The following is a 14583-nucleotide window of genomic DNA, read 5'->3' on the forward strand; positions in this document are numbered from 1 at the left end:
ATATACATGCACACATTAAAGTCAAGTTTTCAGCAGGGTAATCATGTGTCCCAAAAACAACTTTCAAATTTCTCTCTCCCGGTTCATCCAATTAGTCTCTCTTGGTTATCAGTTGATACTTTGCATTTCGACGATCGACTGTGGATGCAGATACCTACCTTATGTGTGATATTAAAGGAATAAGCTAAATAATGACCCTTATACCTCTGATGTATCATCGTTTGCAATCAAAATCTTGAACTCTAACAAGTATGAAAATTATAATTTGGAATTTGATCTTCAATAAGCACAATGATTTTCTGTATATTTTAATTTTCACAGGAAAGTCCATTTTGAATTGGCTGGGTGCTTAGCATATCGAGTTCTTATTGTAACAAATGTTCCTTACAACTTGAAAGTTGAGACTACTACAGTTTGCTTACTGGGAAAATACATAATGGTAAAACAAAAAAAAATCTGAGGAATCAAAATTCATCACACTAAATGAAAATGTATCATTGCAAAGGATTAATGATGATAGGAACTCCATGTTGTGGAGCCAAGGTAATCCCTACTATAGGAGCATGATGGTAAGAAGGTGAGGGCATGAGAGCATAGCGTGGAAGAATCATTGAGAGAGCCAATTTGGACTCCAGAATGGCAAAATTCAGGCCTAAACATGTGCGAGGGCCATAACCAAATGGTAAGAAGGCCATTGGACTCCTTGTTGCATTCATCAGTCCTTGCGAAAAGCGTTTGGGTTTGAAAAGGTTCGCATCGTTGCCCCATTGCCCTGGATCATGGTGTATTGCTAGTGTCGGTTGCAGCAACTCGATTCCTGATGGTATGGTGAATTTGCCAACTCTTACTGCTCTCTTTAATTTTCTTGTTATCATAACAACTGGTGGGTATAGCCTCAATGACTCGTTGATGATCATGTTCATCTAAATATAAAGCAAAGAAAATACAATAAAATTAAATAAAGGAGGACAAAATAAGAAAGGCAGGCGATGAAATGAAGGTTTGAGGAGGACGATAAGGTTTTCAATATAAGTTGAATTATGAAGATTGAAAACAACAATGATAGACAATGTTTAAAAAATGTTTACAAAATCAACTTGGCCAAGTTATTCAGGCCTTGGCCAAGACGAGTTACTCTGGCACGTCCAAACTCACTCGAGTCCCACGTATTTTTTCAAAGAAAATGAAGATAGAACATAATATGTATAATTAGCTCGAAGCTTTTAAAATGAAATAGATAATGGTGGATTGATTATGACATAAAACTGCCTCCTTGCAAGATGTGTAGTATTCTATTGTAGGGGGCCTATAACTATTTTTTTTAGCCCTCCATGGTGTAGTGTTTGATTCTTGGGGGCTATAAATTTTTTTTAAAACTTCATCATATAAAAAAAATATGATCTTTGAAAAAGTGAATTTCCCTAGTAAGATTCGAACCCTTGCCATGCTAAAACACGTGCGTTACAACTACCCTTGAAGCCATCTACATATATGCACACAAGGTACAGCCTCAGTGACTCGTTGAGTGATCATGTTTATCTAAAAATGAGAGAGAGAGAACGAAAGAGGACAAAATACGAATGATAATAGATGAAATGAAGAGTTGAGGATCATAGGGTTTAAAATATAAGTTGAATTATGAAGACTGAAAACAATAATGACAAACCGTTTTTAGAAAATTGACTCAGCCAAGGTATTTGGGCCTTGGCCAAGGTGAGTTACTCGGGCGAGTCCGAGTAACTCGCCCAATCCAACTCATTTTTTTTTTAAAACAAAATGAAGACAGAATGTAATATGTATTATTAGACTGAAGCTTTCCCAATCAAATAGATAATAGGGTATTGGTTACGCTACCTGACATAAAGCTGCCTCCTTACAAGAGTTGTAGGGTTTGATTTTTGAGGGCCTGTAACCCTTTTCTTAAAACTCCATAGTGTAGGGTTTGATTCTTTGGGGCCTATAACGTTATTTAAGAAGTCCATCATATAAAACAAAATACAGTCTTTGAAAATGTGATGTTCGCTAGAAAGATTCAAACCCTGGCCACATGAAATCATATGCGTCAAGACGAACTGTTGAGCCCTTTAAACCTATATTACTTAACTTCACCGTATTAACATAAATAATGTTTATAAACATGTTGTTCAACCTACACTCCCAAAACTCGTCTGGCCCATATGGCAAAGCCGAGTTACTCAGGCAGAATCCAAGTGGCCTCGGCCAAATCTCATAACACTATTGACAAAGTTAAGCAAATTTAGTGGAACATCATAATCTTAATTTGCTACCTTTGCTTTTTGTTCCTCACATATTAGTTTCTACTATTGATGGAAAGAGAAACTCAGGGAAGGTGGTTGGCCCAGGAACGAGATGAATAATCGGCTTGACTAGGGCTGACTTTTGGCCAAGACCAAACGATTTAAAAATAAATAAAAAATCCAAAAAAATAAAATTATATTTAAATTAAAACTAAATAAAATACATCTAAAGGAAATTAAAAAATAGTAAAAGATTGGATTTTGAAAAAACTCAATTTATGATGGGGATATTTTAAAAATAATTTAAACAATGTAAAAATAAGTATTCATGGTCAAACTAATTTTCAATCATTGCCAAAGTGAGAGAACATAAAGAAACATATTACTAACAAATTTTTTGCTTTATTTATTAATTTATTTATTATTGTTATTACTTATTTTTTTTTATTTTTTAAATTTCTTTGAATTGGAAACCCAACTAGGGGATACTCTTGCTCGTCAGTATTGGGTCACTCGTCCCATTGAGGAAGGGCCAACTAATGCAAATTGCCTTTTGCTAAAAGGGCAATTAAGAAAAGTAAAAGATGGTGACTTGTTGACCAAATCATCACTCCATAGAAATAGGATCTCACGTGATGGTTTTGGTTTGGGTAAATATTCTTTTTATTTCTTTCCGTACAGAGATAGAGATGAGCCACCAATTAAAAGGTTATGGGATACTATTTCTATAATTGTCATTACGCTTTTGGCCCATACATAAATAGAAAAAACATGGGAGTGCTTAGTTGATTTGACTCTTCTTAGTATGAAAAATACAATGAGTCTTCTTTTGCATAGAAGAGGAAGAAGAGAGAGAAAGTTACATTTCTCCTAAAGAGAAGAAGAAGAGAGAAAGAGAGAACCTTTTAGAAAGAAAAAGCCTCAAGAAAGAAAAGAAGCATCTGAGAGAGAGAGAATAACCTCATAGAGTGACAACCCTTTAGAAGAAACTAGAGAGCCCAAGAAAATTTATTTCTTGGAAGACTATTATAACCATTGAGTTAATAGTGGGTTTGTATCTTATTCCCATGGATGTAGTCTGACAGGTGAACTGCATAAATTTAGGTGTCAATAAGTTTTATTTCTTATTTGCCTAATTTTCTTGTTTACCCACTTATACATACACATCGACTTTGGCATTGTTTTTGTGTCTCATGTATTCGAGTTCCGCTGCACACATCCACAATCGTGCAAGAGGACTCTAATTGAGTGAGCCCAACAACTGTTATCAGAGTACAACAAGTGGTATCAAAGCAAGGTTCCCTAGCTATAACTTGACTCCAGAGCTTATGCTCATGATGGGGATAAGGTTCATTGTCTCGTTGTGAATCCCGCTCTTTGATCACAATCAGTGCTCCTGAGCTCTACTCCGACTTTGACTTTTGATTAAATGGGCTTTTGGGATGTTTTGGTACATGTCATCAGTCTGAGACTATGAGTGACTATTGTGCAAAGAAGGTCCTGATCGACGGGCTATTAGTCATTACCTTAACCAATAGTGAATCGTCACTATGCATAGAAGGTATTGACTTATGAACCATCAGTCACCACCTTGACCAATAGTGAATCAATTTAACAGCTGGTGGAATGCCGATGACACCCTGACCTCTGGTGGATAACTTAATCGATAGGGGACAGCTTAACCGATGGGGGCTAGCTTGACCAACGGTGGATAGCTTGACCGATAAGGGATAGCTTAAGCAACGGGGGATAGATTAAACTGATGGGGGATAGCTTAACTAATGGGGGATACTGGAAGGAGTGTGAAAAATAGTGTGTGTGGATTTAAGTTGTATTCCAGTACTGGGAGCAAGAAGACATCATTCAATGGGAATAATTGGATAATCTAAAGGCCAAAGATGGAAGATCTATTACATTGTAATGACTTGTACACATCCATCGAGGGGTAGAGAACAAGCTTGAAGGTATGACAGACGATGAGTGGAAGAGACTGGACAGAAAGACTCTCGAAACTATTCGACAATGGCTTAAAGAAAATATGTTCCACTATGTGGCAACGGAGACATCTGCCAAGTCAGTGTAGAATAAGCTACATGACTTGTATTAGAGGAAGACCGCTAGAAATATGGAATTCTTGATCGTAAAATTTGTAAACATGATGTTCTAGGAAAGGGGATCCATTGCTGAGAACTTAAATGAGCTGCATTGTTGACCTACTTGCAATGATGAAGTTGTTCCTGTAGGATGAGCTATAAGCTTTATTTTGCTTGATTCATTATTGGATAGGTGGGAGACCCTAGTAGTCTTTGTGAGTAAGCCAACACCTGATGGGATAGTGACAATGACTCAGGTCACTAGCAGTCCGTTGAATGAAGAGATGAGAAGAAGATCCTCTGACACATCAAACTGCAATCTCTTGTCACAAATTGAGGAAGGTCCTAAACAAGATACCAAAACCGATCTAATCTATCGAAGGACAAAGCCACATCTAAGTCGAGAAAAGGGGTCACGTATTATCATTGTGGCAAGAAAGCGAACTTCAAGAAAGATTTTTTGAAAAAGCAGACTGAGGACAATGCCAAGGATGATGGCAAAAAAATTAGTGATCACAAATGTTGGTTTGCATCAAGTTCATGGAACTCAGACAGGGTTGTAGATTCTGGTGCATCGTTTCATGTTACCCCACATAAACACTATTTTTCTTTTTACAGAGCGGGAGATTTTGGTTCTGTAAAGATAGAGAACAACAGTTTCTCAAAGATTGTGGGTAAGAGAGATGTAGCCATTAAAACTAATGTTGGGATGAACCTTGTGCTAAAGCATGTCATATGTGTACCATATATCCATCTGAACCCCATCTTAGGAGGGTGTTTACGTGATAAAGGGTACCACTCAATGTTTGGTGAGGGACATAGGGATCTCTTGTCATAGTAAAGGGTAAGAAGCGTTGTTCACTTTACAGAACACAGGTGCAAGTCTCCGATGGAGAAGTTAAGGCTGCCTTGGACAAAACCTTACAACATTTGTGACACAGGCATCCTAGCCACATGAGTGAGAAAGCAATGCAAATCTTAACAAAGAAACATATTCTTCCCAATGTGAAGAATGCATCTCTTACCCCACATGACCACTGTATGCTAAGCAAACAACATAGAGTCTCTTTCTTCAATAAGAGTTCTAAAGAGATGAATATCCTGGATCTGGTGTATTAAGATGCGTGTGGGCCCATGGATTTCAAGTCTCTCGGTGGCAAATTATATTTCATCACCTTCACCGATGATGCTTCAAGAAAGGTGTGGGTCTACTCAATTAAATCTAAAGATCACGTGTTTGAAATCTTTCAGAATTTCTATGGTAAGGTGAAAAGGAAGACGATAAGTTGCTGAAGTGTCTCAGATGGGGGAGAGTACAGCTCGAGTGCTTTTAAAAACTATTGTATCAAGTGTGACATAAGACATGAAAAGACAATGTCATTTATGCCCCCAGCATAATGGTGTAGCAGAGAGAATGAATCGCACTATTATGAAAAGAGTTAGGAGCATACTATCCACCGCCAAGTTATTAAAACCATATTAAAGTTAAGCAGTCCTCATAGCTGCTACCTAATAATCAGATCCCCATCATTTCCTCTAGATATCCAAGAGATGGTTTGGACTTGAAAAGCTATATCTTATTCACACTTGAGAGTGTTCGTTTGCAAGGCATTGGTGCACGTGCCCAAGGAACACAAATCCAAGTTGCATGAAAAAACACTCCTATGCATCTTCTTAGGTTACTTAGATGAAAAGTTTGCTATAGGTTATGGAATCTTGAGAATAAGAAGGCGATCAAAAGTAGGGATGTGCTTTTTCGGAAGACCTTACCATTGAAGATGTGAAGAAGTCAAAAAAGCTGAGGATGTCCAATGGTTTAGAACCGGTCATAGTTCCCCCTACCGTGGTATATGAAGATAGGAGAGAAGTACAACAAGAGGATGGGTACCAAGAGTTTGACATGCTTATTTTGGGTGATGTGGAACAACGGCAGCAGCATGTTCAAGAAGTGTCATCTGCAGTTGAGCTGAGAAGATCCTCTAGGTGGCATAAACCCTCTACCAGATACGGTGCATCAGCGTATATCATATAAACTGAAAGGGGTGAACCAAAAAGCTACCAAGAAGCTCAAGACGACGAGAAAAATGTGGAGTGAGTTAAAGCTATGGATGAAGAGTTGGAGTCCTTTCATGAGAACCAAAACAATGACCTGATAAAGTTCCCCATATGTAGGAAGGCACTGAAGAATAAGTGGGTCTTCAGGATAAAGACTGAAGTAAAAATCTCATAGCCAATGTACATGGCCAGATATGATATACACAATTGGTGTAATGAGCCGATTTATCGCTAATCTTGACAAGGAACACTAGGCAGAAACCAAGTGGGTACTCAGATATCTCAAATGAATATCCAAAGTATATTTGTGCTTTAAGAGAGGTAAACCTATGGTTCAAGGGTACACAGATGCAGACATGGCTGGAGATGTAGACTGCAGGAAGTGAATTTTGGGATACCTGTTCACTTTTGCATGCAGAGCAGTTTCATGACAATTTAAAATGCAAAAGTGTGTTGTTCTATTGACCACAGAGGTAGAGTACTATGCAGCCACTGAAGCTGGTTAGAAGATGATATGGATGAAGAGATTCCTTCGTGAGTTTGGCTTGAAACATGAAAAGCACATCGTCCATTGTGACAGTCAAAATTCTATTAACTGGAGCAAGAATGATAGCTTTCATTCTAAGACGAGGCAAAATGATGTGTGTTACCATTGGATTCAGATGTCCAAGAAATGAAGTTATTGTGGATAGAGAAGATCCATACCGAAAAGAATAAGTCAGAATTGATGACAAAGATCTTAGCCCGAGGTAAGCAAGAGTTATATATGAGCATGGCAAGCATCGGTGCCATCTAGCACCCGGTTGATCTGTAAAGGGAAACCTCCCTCTTGGGAATGGAGGCTGGGATTATTGGGTGTCTCATGCCATTGAGGGGGGTATCTAATGGAAATTGCCTCTTGTTAAAAGGGCAATTTGGGAAATAAAAAAAGGTAACTTGGTCGATAAGCCATCGTTCTATAGAAATAGGATTTCACGTGATGGTTTTGGTATGGGTAAATATTTCTCTTATCTCTTTCTAAAAAGAAGTAGAGATGAGCTACCTTTTAGGATGTCATTTGATACATTTTTTATAATTGTCATTATCCCTTTGGCTCATACATAAAGGCAAAAATGTGGGAAAGTTTCTTGATTGACTTTTCTTGGTGTATGGAAAGCACAGGCAGCCTTCTTTTGCAGAGAAGAAGAAGAAGAGAGAGAAAGTGACCCTTGTCTTAGAGAGAAGAAGAAGAGAAAAAGAGATAACATTTTCTTTTAGAGAGAGAACGCCTATAGAAAGCTAAAATCATCTGAGAGGGTGAAGAACCTCAGAGAGAGAAAACCTTCTAGAAAAAACCAGAGAGTCCAAAAAAGTTTATTCCTTGGAAGACTATTGTAACCATTGTAGTGGATTAGTCTCTTTCTCCCGTGGACAAAGCCTGAATAGGTAAACCACGTTAATCTCGTTGTAAATAAGTTTTATTTCTTATTTGCTTAATTTGTATGTTTTTCCCACTTATATAAGTACACATCGACTTTGGCATATTTTGCGTCCCATATAGTCGTGTTCTGCTGCGTGCATCCACATTTGTGCACAAGGGATCTAATTGGGTGAGCCCAACAAGTAGTATCTAAGTACAACAGTTTGGGTGGCGTGCCCATGTTATTCGAGGGTGTTCAATTTGCCTTGCCTGAGTAATCAAATACTCGTTTCTACTAACTTAGTTACATTAGTAAACTATGGTGGTCAAATTAGCCTCAATAATAAAAGCTTAAAAAAAAAGAGAGAATAATAACTTACTATTTTAAGCCGGTTAACTCCATCAATGGTGGGTGTGTTGAAGCCGAAGGCCTCTATTACCTCTTTCCTCGCCTTCTCTTGCCACTTTGGGTGCATGGCTAAGAGAACAACTGCCCAGATGAGTAGGCCATTGGTGGTCTCATGACCAGCAAAATAAAAGGTCTTGCATTCATCTATGATATCTTGCAAGGAATGCTTAGCACCATCTTGTGTATCATGGTTGGATTCTAGCAATGTCCCAAAGAAATCTTTCCCATAACCATCTGATTCACCATTCTTCACCTTCTCCTCTCTTGCTTTGATCATTTTCATGAGCATTGTCGTGATTTCTTGATCTATTTCGTCAGCCTTCTTTTTGTCTTTGGTTCAAAATATCATGCAAAATAGAAACCCCATGTTATCAAGGAGACTGACTATTACTTCAAAATTATGAGAACAGTCCCACAAACACATGCCATAGCACAGGCGTAGGCAAGCAAAATGCTCCCATATGACCATGGCAATTCTACACATAAACACACATAAATGGGTAAGCCCATATAGGTTATGGAAAACGGACATTGTAAGCTTTGATATTTAGAGAAAACAAACATAGAAATTGAATCGTTAGGTTCTCCCCAAAAGTACGTAAGAGGAAAGGACTACAGGTCATGGGGACTGTTGTGTTATGGTTTCTCCCTATTTTACGTTGTATTAACTACTACACGGTATGTAAATAAATCTTGCAATCGAAGGTGAGGTTTCTCACTAATATTTGATATAGCGGCATGTGTGCTATGCAACAAGGCTGAGTGTGGTTATGGTTCTTTATGCATGCAAACAGGATAAGGATACAATACTGTCTGCTAAAGAGAAACCTAGATGGTTTTTTCTCTATATTTCTTCTTGAAATCTTAAAATAGAATTGCGCATCCCTCATCCCCCCTTTTTTTTAAGGGAAAGCTTTCTATACACTATAAGGTGTAGGAAATTTGTATGCTACTCTCTTCGAGCGGTCCAATCTAAGGGAATGCTAGGATAGCTTCACCTGCAGTCTCAAAAGTGAGCCATTGACTGTTTTATCTAGTTCTGATATCTTAGTGTATTTTGGATTTAATTTTTCTTTACAAATCATATGAACATGATATTTTATATGTGCCATCATCCCAATGGCATGCAACTAAAACAACATATGAAATTATTTTTGGAAAACAAAATGACTAAATACTCCTGAAATTTTCAGGGTTACTTTAATCACTTTATTTTATCATGAATATCAAAAATTTGGAGTGAATATCATCACTAGAAAAACTTAAAAATAAAATAGTGTTTTGGCATGATTGGGGCCATTTCAACAGTCCATTCAGATCGAACGACTGGAAGATGGTAGCATATATCAATTTCCTGCATCTAGTGGTCTATGGAAGCTTTCTCTTTTCTTAAATGGTGTACCAATTGTAATATGTGAAAGACCAATTTTGAGAATGGAATTTATGGCAGTTGTATCTTTGCTAAATGTTGATGTCTGTAACCATATTTAGATGAATAAGGCATGTGTAGGTACTAGTTTTTTACGTGATTCTAACTATTTCTTATGAACCTATAGAGTACGTGTTGGGAAAGAAAGGAGCCTTCAGATACTATATAAACTTGGTGAGATATATGTATGAAGAAGCGCTAACTAGTGTACAAACAACTAGTGCATACACAAGTGAGTTTTCAGTAGATTTACAATCGCAGTTAACATTCAGCCCATATCTCTTTGTCTTAGTTGTGGATGACTTCACTAGGTACCTACAAGAGAAGGTAATATGGTGTGTGTTATTTGTAGATGACATAGTTGTCATCAATGAGATCTGAAAAGGCATCAACATAAAGTAACTTTGGGGGATACTCTAGAATCTAAAGGTTTTAAAATTAGGCAGAATAATACAGAGTATATAGAATACAATTTTAGTAATAATAGAAGTAGAGAGAAGGAAATAGTTAAGATTGATGGCCAAAAAATACCAAAAAAAACACACTTTTAATATCATGGGTTGATAATCTAGGAAAACTAATAGATTGAGGAAGCTATCGCATATAGAACTACAATTGGGTGGGCAAAGTAGAGATGTGCTACCAAAAATTTATGTGATCGCCCTATGTGAATGAAGCTGAAGTGCATGTTCTATAGGATAGTTATGTGACCAGCTTTGCTTTATGCGCTAGAATGTTGGGCGGTCAAAAAATAACATACCTATATAATGAAAGTGTAGTTGAGATGTGGATGTCGAGATAGATGAGTAGTAATACAATATGGCATAGAATTCGAAATGAATACATTCAAGAGAATTTAGGTGTGGCACTAATAGGCGATAAGATGAGAGAAAATAGACTTAAGTGGGCTGGCCATGTTCTGCATAGAGCTAGTGAAGTACATATAAGGAGGTGCGAGTTAGTTCAAGTGGAAGGCAAAAAAAGAGCAAAGAATAGACCCAAAAAAATATGGTTAGAAGTTGTGAGAAAACAATATATGGACTTATGGCCTCATAGTGGGTATGTCTTTTAATAGAGAAAAATTACGGACCAAGATCGAAAGGGCAAAAAGATGCCAGAGAAATACCATGCTGCTGCAGAAGAGAGGAAGTAGGAAGACGATTGTGGAGGGCCAACCATGAGAACCATTTAGATTTGGGTGGCATTTAGAAGGCCATAGAGCTCTAAATATGGGCTACGGGGAACCCTTATATCGAAGAAAATCCCAAGCTCTTATCGAAAACTGACCGCTTGCATAATGGATCCATACTAGGAGATCCTTTTATGGCTATAAAGGAATAATGTCACTCTCGACCTCCCTCCATATCCTAATCAAGTGACTAGAAGTAGCAGAGGGAAGTGCCCAAGATTGGGGGGAACCTTCTATAGCCGACCCCAATTAGTTACAAAAAAGCTCCAAAGATGTCGATGATGAATTTTTTTGACCTCTTTTGAATGAAGTTAGCCCAAATTTCAAGCTAAATGTTGGTTACATTTTCATGAAGTATGTGCACTCCAAAACTTAGATGAAGGGCCCGCAGAGAATCTTACCCAATGCCAAGAAACTGAAATTTACGGATATTTGAGGCAATGATTTTAGCCATCTTCGCTAACAATTCTAACTTATCTTTCCCTTCCAAGTAATTGCTTCCAAATGCTGTCCTGGAAATCACGTCCAATGACAAAACCCTGAATTCACTGAAAACTTCAATCTCTTTCTCTCCATTATCTCTCCATCTTTTCATCATTTCCTCAATGCCCTTAACCATTTCTGGAAACAACCAGTGCACGAAACGAACCATGATTGGCCAAATTTATTAGCCATGCTACATCTCAAATTCAATTCCTACTATTAAACTACCTAGAGAAAAAAGTTATTTAACTTGACTACTGTTAATTTGATTGAGGTTAAAAAGATAGTAGAAAGACAATTGGGTGAAGGTTTAATAAGTTCATAAGTCTTAAGGGCCCATTCGGGCGTCGGTGATTGAGGTTTGGATCCCTCAACGTAATGTCAACCTCTCCACTCCCAGTGTTATAATAACAATAAAAAAATAATAGGTCTTAAATTGTTTATGCAATTTAGAATTTAAAAATTTATTTATCCAAACATTTACCTTGAGTCGGCTTTCCACTTCAGTGATGAAATTGCTTGTCTAAATAGTATTATAATGTATTCAAATCTAATTGTTTTCGTATTTTCGTACATTCCTTTTTCAATTTATGCCTTTTAATGAATTACCCAAGCCTCATCTAGAAATATTCCAAGTGCTTATCCTTTTCTTGAAAAAAAGAAAAGAAAGGGACATACAGATAATGAGATCACTTATTTGATATGAGTAAAAAAGAAAGGGACATGCAGATAATGAGATCACTTATTTGATACGAAAGATTGAAACTATCATTGACAGTTAGATTTGAAATCAGATAGTTGAGGATATGTCATAATTTAGGCAAAAAAATCCAAAATAAAATTTTTTAAATGGTGTGGCACACTTTCATCTATTAGATTTCAGGTTCAATACTTAAAAAAATAATTGTGATCGTCTAGTACCTAGGACGCAATCCCGAAACAAATTACTCCATTTACTTTGAGGCTTTCGGCATTGAAGGCCTTGTTGGCCACCTTGCGAAGGTGAACCCGTTTCTTCTCGTCGTTTGTAGTTACAAGCCCATCTCCAAAGAGCCTTTTGGAGATTGAAAGGATATCTGGTTTTTGATAGTCTCCATTTTGGTTGTTGAGAACCTCTCTCATAAACTCTGGATCTCTAATGAAAAGCTGAGGCTTAGTTCCCATCCAGCTCAGGAAAGTATTCCCTGTAAATGAAAATATAAAATTAAAAAATCCATCATTCCTTTCAAATTCTAGGATATTTCTCTCTCTCTCCGAATTACAACACTTTGAAGGATGGAATCCAAAAACATTGGCCTCACACTACGCCCCTTGTGTGTGTTAAACAAAGTTTTATTATTCCGCTCAGCTTGGGACTTGAGCCCCCCCTTGAGCGGAGTAACTCAGGCCACTTCAATTGAACTACCGTAACAGTTTAGACTCTAACAAAGGCTAGAAAAGTAAATAAAATAAAAATGACCAATTGGAACTATAAAAAAAACACCTAAAGTCCAAAACAATTGATCAAATACTTAAAAGATAGAAGTGTCGGAAAACATTGATTTATAGCTGAAAATTTGTAAAAAAAAAAGTCAAAAAAATTGGAAAAAAGGAAAATATATAACTCCCAAATCATCATAAAAAATAAAAAAATTACATAGAAAATCTAAAAACTGTGTAAAATTGATTTAGTGAAATACTAAAAGTCTTTATCTAATTGAGCTTGTGAAGAGGCACTTTACTCGGCAAATTGCCGGAGTCTGTTTCCACTCAGCCGAGTTCTAAGACAATCATGTTAACCAGATGCTAGACTAGATAATCTTTCTACAGATACACCAATCATGAACTCATAGAACAAAGAACAAACTAAATTGAGTTTAGGACTTGTTTAAAATTATAGAACTCCTATTACCTCTTTTCTCCTATTTATTTTGTTGTTCTTACCATATATTTTGGTCCCAGCATAAACATGAGGCTGAACCCTAGGCAAGATATCATGGGTGAAATCCATGGCTTTCATAGCAGATTCCATTGCCATCTGCAACACTTCCTCGTTGTTCACATAGAGAAATTTGTATGGTGGTCCTCTAATACCCTGTTTTCCCATTAACCTGGTCATTCTTAGAGGAACCCACCATACTATGACCACAAATTTCACCAATTTAAGCACCAAAAATATGAGTAAGAAGGATAATGAACACATCAAGGTGGTGGAGGCTGGGATTATGGTTTTGTTCTCCATCAGCTTCCTCCTCAAGGCTGCTGCACTTTGAAATTCAATTTATAAGTAGATGATGCTGTATGAAATGTCTCCCAAAACCTCAAGATTTGTTTGCACATGGATTAGAACACGTGAATCTTTTTCTTTAAAAATTTGGTCGTTTAATTCTAAGAGACAGAAGGATCGCCCCTCCAAGAAATGTTGAGCACCACTATTTGGGATGGAGCCCGCATGAAACAATTGTTTATAAATAAATCTATTTATTGGGATGTCCAATCAATTGGAGTTCAACTTATTTCATCTATGTAATGATCATTTGCTAGTACGATCACCCATTTTTTTTAGTAATCCATTGAAAGTAGTGGAATATAATGGGCGGAAAATACAAAAAGGTCCCAATTCTTAAAAGAAAAAAAGTTAATATAGGGTGTCAACCTTATACAATACGAGTAAGGTGTTCCTAACAAACCATTAGAAAAGGTTGCTCATATGCTGGGAGACCCTCAAATCGATCATCTCGACCTCAAGATTCATAGGCATGAAAGAAAAGGGATGTGTATTAGTTCATCTTCTAACATATTATCTAGATTGTCTATTTTCAATATCTTTAAGTGTTTATAGATCAACTTGATCTTCACCAATCCAGAAGATTAAATTTCATAATGGAGAGCAACAATAGATTTTCATGTTATTGCAAGGCTTTGTAGTACCAAAACTGCATTTTTGGTATAGTTTTATAGTACACCTTACTTCAATAGCATGAGGTTGACACCTTTTACAAACCTCCCCCTTCTTAAAAATACAAGATTTAAATAAGATTAAAAATATATATTTTGAGGACATTAAGCCTAGATTCAATGATGCCCCAAGTAAATAGCTGCCAAAATATAATTTCTCTCTCCCCAGAAAACTGTTTTTTAGGTCTTTTTCTTTTTGTTTCCAAAATTTTTATGAGAGTTTTTGCTCCATTCAAGATGATACATGTACACAAAAAGGAGAAAACCAAATGCCTCAAATCAAATAAAAGATTTGCTAAGGTGATGGATATCCCCTGGGCCTGCCGGTGCG

The 14583-nt window shown here is 36.9% G+C and overlaps 1 protein-coding gene across 1 annotated transcript; it reads right to left on the reverse strand.

Moving 5' to 3' along the window:
- Nucleotides 1-494: 494 nt before the first annotated feature.
- Nucleotides 495-13401, reverse strand: LOC18446153 (cytochrome P450 CYP749A22). The gene is made up of 6 exons (XM_088849711.1): nucleotides 13239-13401; nucleotides 12273-12499; nucleotides 11234-11442; nucleotides 8635-8690; nucleotides 8186-8544; nucleotides 495-923 (listed from the first exon to the last, which is right to left on the reverse strand). Exons 1-6 carry the CDS (start codon nucleotides 13399-13401, stop codon nucleotides 495-497), a joined length of 1443 nt encoding a protein of 480 aa, XP_088705837.1.
- Nucleotides 13402-14583: the final 1182 nt, after the last annotated feature.

The sequence above is a fragment of the Amborella trichopoda genome, chromosome 10, assembly GCF_054954075.1.
Source record: "Amborella trichopoda isolate Santa Cruz 75 chromosome 10, AtrichopodaSantaCruz75HAP2 v2.0, whole genome shotgun sequence".
Lineage (NCBI taxonomy): Eukaryota > Viridiplantae > Streptophyta > Magnoliopsida > Amborellales > Amborellaceae > Amborella > Amborella trichopoda.